Genomic DNA, 4448 nt, shown 5'->3' with positions numbered 1-4448 from the left:
CACACTAGAACCACAGCACCACTGTAACCACCGCAACCACAACACTACAACTACCACATATGTCACCACCACAACACTACAACCACAGCACCACTGCAACCACCGCAACCACAACACTACAACTGTCACATATGTCCTCACCACCACACTACAACCACAGCACCACTGCAACCACAACACTACAACTGCCACATATGTCCTCACCACCACACTACAACCACAGCACCACTGCAACCACCGCAACCACAACACTACAACTGCCACATATGTCACCACCACAACACTACCACACTACATTATGACAAGCAAGCACCACACAACATCATCCCTACGACCAGCACACAATATCAACACCACACCACATTACCACCACAACATCACCCGCACACATTACGACGCCCTCACTAGCACACTACTACCACCACTACAATATATCCACACTACCATACAGCATGTCCTCATCATCTCACAACCAAGAGATACGGTAGAAGACACCTGCCCAAGGTGAGATAAAACCTACAAGGTAATCCCCCAGGGTTTCGCCATGTTACTTACCGTTAAGTGTTCAGAAATAAAAGGCCGTGGCTGCAATTCCCGACACAGATTGGCAGAGGACATCTCACTGTCTCGTCTCTTGTTTAGCAGTAGGAGGAGGTCGAAGAAGAAGTCCACCATCTTCTGTGTTGATGCTAGAGACATCTCCTGGAATAAACGATAGAGGGAGAGATGAAGTGAGAGAGAGAGTGATGGATGGGGAAAGCAATGGAAAGAGAGAGTGATAAAAGAGGATTTTCTATGGGAAGCATGTTTGGTTCACTAGACTGTTGATTAACAGCCCAGTCAAGATGGTATTTTCTTCATCTCCTACTCTTGTTTTTTGCACACATTTACAAAATGACTTTCTGAAATGAACTTCCATTATGCAGCTGAGGAGTACATTTTCATTGCACATCTTATGTGGTGTTCTCACTACATAAATAAATGAAGCTTGTACGAAACATACGTACTGCTATAACCTAATGCATTTTTGTTGCTTTTCTTCAAATTTTATTCACCAAATCTCTTGATTTTGTTTTTGGTTTTTACCCTACCAAATTCTGGTGCCACAAACATTTTAAGTAGCACATTTAATCTTTTGATTAAATCTATATTATTATTATATATATATATTAAAGCAGTGGTTCTCAAACTTTAAAAAAAATTTTACATGCCGGTCCCCTTAGAGTTTTTCAGTGATTCGCGTTCCCCTATAAATACTCTAAATGACATGAGATACTCATCCTGCTTTGGTTTTGTTTTCCATTCCTTTTAATATATCCCTGCTAACTCAGAACCCTACTATGGATCCCTAGCTCCAGCCTCAGCTGTGACCTTGGAACCTAATGGATGACCAATTATAGTACTTACAAAGCGTACCTATTGGTTTAGATCATCAGTGAACTAAACCCCTCATATTCTATACATATAGATAGATAGAGAGAGGGATAGATAGATAGATAGATAGATAGGTAGATAGATAGATAGATATAAACAATTTACTTACAGGGTTTGGCATTTCTCCAAAGTTCTGTGACACCAAGGAACTTCGAGATGTTTGACTGAAAGTTCTGCAAGAAACAAAATATATAGAATTAAAGTCTCAAATTTTAGCAGAAGGCCAACATCATCTGCATCATCGTTTAACGTCCACTTTCCAAGCTAGCATGGGTTGGACGATCTGACTGAGGACTGGTGAACCAGATGGCTACACCAGGCTCCAGTCTGATCTGGCAGAGTTTCTACAACTGGATGCCCTTCCTCACGCCAATCACTCCGAGAGTGTAGTGGGTGCTTTTACGTGCCACATCTAAAGCAGGGGTTCTCAACCATTTTTTTGATCTATGGACCCTTTTAGTTACTATTTCATTCTGGTGGATCCCCATAGCCATTCGATGTTTAAAAACTAGTTTTATAGAAACTTCTTTCGAAATTCCTATTTTGTTTTTCACACATTAACTTGTGTAGGTTGAACAATGGAAAATGTTAGAGAAAGGAACCCAGCTGTTTCTTACAATACATATCAATACGTACATCTAAAGCAAAATTTTTTTCAGGGGACCTTAAAATACTATTGTGGATATCCAATTTACTAATTTGCTGTATCAACCCCCCCCCCCAAAAAAAAAACCTTATATGGACCTTTAGGGGTCACATTGGACCCTGGCTGAGAACCGCTGATCTAAATGTTAAATAGTTTCTGCGGGCCTCACCTTTCACTGCGCACTCGTTGACATCGCAAGTGCCCCCGGACTATGTGTTTGGAGGGGTCAAACACCTCGGCTAACTTCATCAGCCGATCAGTGTCCAGTTTGCGGACGTGTTGCTGCAACATGTCGACCTGTAGCACGGCCAGCTGGGGCCTCACACACAGCAGGTCAACCAGTTCTTCAGGAGACAAACAGAGAAGGAAGACACCTGTGGTGAGGAAGAGACAAGAGAAAACAAATTATTTTTTACATTATTATACAATTACAACGTATAATTAACCATTTCAAACTTTGTCCCCTGTGTCAAACTCCACTTGGGCTCCTGAGTCAAAAAAAAGAAAAATAGTTGTATACACAACTCAAGAGTAATGATTGCAGGCAAACTAATGGATAGAATCACAAGAAAATTTAGGAGAATAACAATATTAGGCCTCTCTCTCAACTACTGTATTTGTTAGGCAAACTAAGGGACAGAATCACAAAAAAATTCAGGAGACTAACAATAATAGGCCTGTCTCTCAACTACTATATTTCTTAGGCCAAGAAATGGACTGAATCACATAATAAATTCAAGAGAATAACAATATTAGGCCTATTTTTCCACTACCATATCTTTTAGGCAAACAAAGGGACAGAATCACATAATAAATTCAAGAGAATAACAATAATAGGCCTATCTCACAACTATTGTATTTGTTAGGCAAACTAATGGATAGAATCACAATAACATTCAGGAGAATAACAATATTAGGCCTATTTTTCCACTACCACATTTGTGAGGCAAACTAAGGGGCAGAACTACATAATAAATTCAGAATAACAATAACAGATTTATCTTTCAACTAGCATATTTGTTCACGCAAACTGCTTTTCACCAGTTTGAGTGTTTGAATCACTCTCGTTGTCTGCATTAGGGTAAATCCCTTCGTCTGATGAGTAAATCCCAGCTTAGCTTCACTGGATCATGAATATTTCAGATGGACAGACAGACAGATAGATATGTAGACAGAGAGACAGATATGAAGAGAAAAGAGGATAAGAGGAAAATGTTCTTACCATGACCAACATGACAGAGGTAAGCTCCAAAACCTTTCTGTACCAGGTCCTTCCATAATGAAAACTCCACATTGTATAGACTATGTTGTAACAGCAGTTCAAGACTCTCCACAATGAGACCACGTGCCTGAAAAATAAACGAACTGGTGTAGGTGTGGTTGTGTGGCTAAAGCAGGTTTCTGGAACCCGCACCAAATCCAAGCTATGTCAGCTCCAATAATCAGCAGTGACTTGGGTCAGCGAATCCTCTGCAATGGTCAACAATGGACAGCAAAAATGAGCTGCTATGGATCACACTATCCCAGAGTGTGTACGCATGTCACCAGAGACCACATGTGAAGCTGTATTCCATTCGAATACTCCGAGCATGAACTCTACACCTCGACAGCAAATGACGACTAGTGGTCAGCACTTGTGAGGGGCATGGCAAACTCGCTGGTCAGAGCCAGCTCAACCCATCTCAAGTGGACGCTGTAACATGTACAAATACAAACCCCTATTTTAGAGTCGGAAAACCAACCAGTCCCCAGTTTTATTTAGTAAAATTTTGGTTCTGTTCTACTCAACACCTCCTTCTCACATCTGTTTTCCCACCCCACTTTAGTTCCCCCTCTATCCACAGTTCCAATCCCCTTCCTCAAAACCCCAATTTTCAGGAGCCTCAGGCCCTAGTCCATCTCCTCCTCATACACAACATGCATATAAGCAAACACTAACCTTGCCAACCTCCAGCAGTAATGTCGGCCAACGCCATTCTGCCAAGACTTTCAGGGCATTAGTTTCATTGTAGAAAAAGTTGCTGAGTAAGAATTCCCTGAAAAACATATGAAATCAAAGACAGACATAAGACATGAATATGTTACTTGTGTGTATGGGTGGGTGGATGTGTGTCTTACTTGCTTCAGACACTATACTATGGCCATGCTGGAACACTTGCTTTGAAGGGTTTAGTCAGACACACTGACTCCAGTATTTATTTTGTTTTTTTAAAATCTGGGACGTATTCTATCAGTCTCTTTTGCTAAACCGCTAAGTTATAGGAACATAAACAAACCAACACCATTGTCAAGCAGTTGAGAGACAAACACAAAGTAACACACTTACTAACGCATATATTATATATATATATATGTGTATATATATATA

At 40.6% G+C, this 4448-nt stretch overlaps 1 protein-coding gene across 1 annotated transcript in view; it reads right to left on the bottom strand.

The window, feature by feature from the left end:
* Positions 1–4448, bottom strand: part of LOC106869467 (uncharacterized) — a 39926-nt gene that overhangs the window by 19612 nt on the left and 15866 nt on the right. The window contains exons 12-16 of the mRNA XM_052978108.1: positions 4020–4116; positions 3303–3429; positions 2250–2454; positions 1544–1607; positions 556–702 (exon numbers count right to left, since the gene is read on the bottom strand). Of these exons, the coding sequence (XP_052834068.1) occupies positions 556–702; positions 1544–1607; positions 2250–2454; positions 3303–3429; positions 4020–4116 (640 nt within the window). The remainder of the gene's footprint in view (positions 1–555; positions 703–1543; positions 1608–2249; positions 2455–3302; positions 3430–4019; positions 4117–4448) is intronic.

Source organism: Octopus bimaculoides, chromosome 30 (genome assembly GCF_001194135.2).
Source record: "Octopus bimaculoides isolate UCB-OBI-ISO-001 chromosome 30, ASM119413v2, whole genome shotgun sequence".
Classification (NCBI taxonomy): Eukaryota; Metazoa; Mollusca; class Cephalopoda; order Octopoda; family Octopodidae; genus Octopus; species Octopus bimaculoides.
Note: the sequence above shows the minus strand (reverse complement) of the source record. Positions and strands in the feature narration are given on the sequence as shown.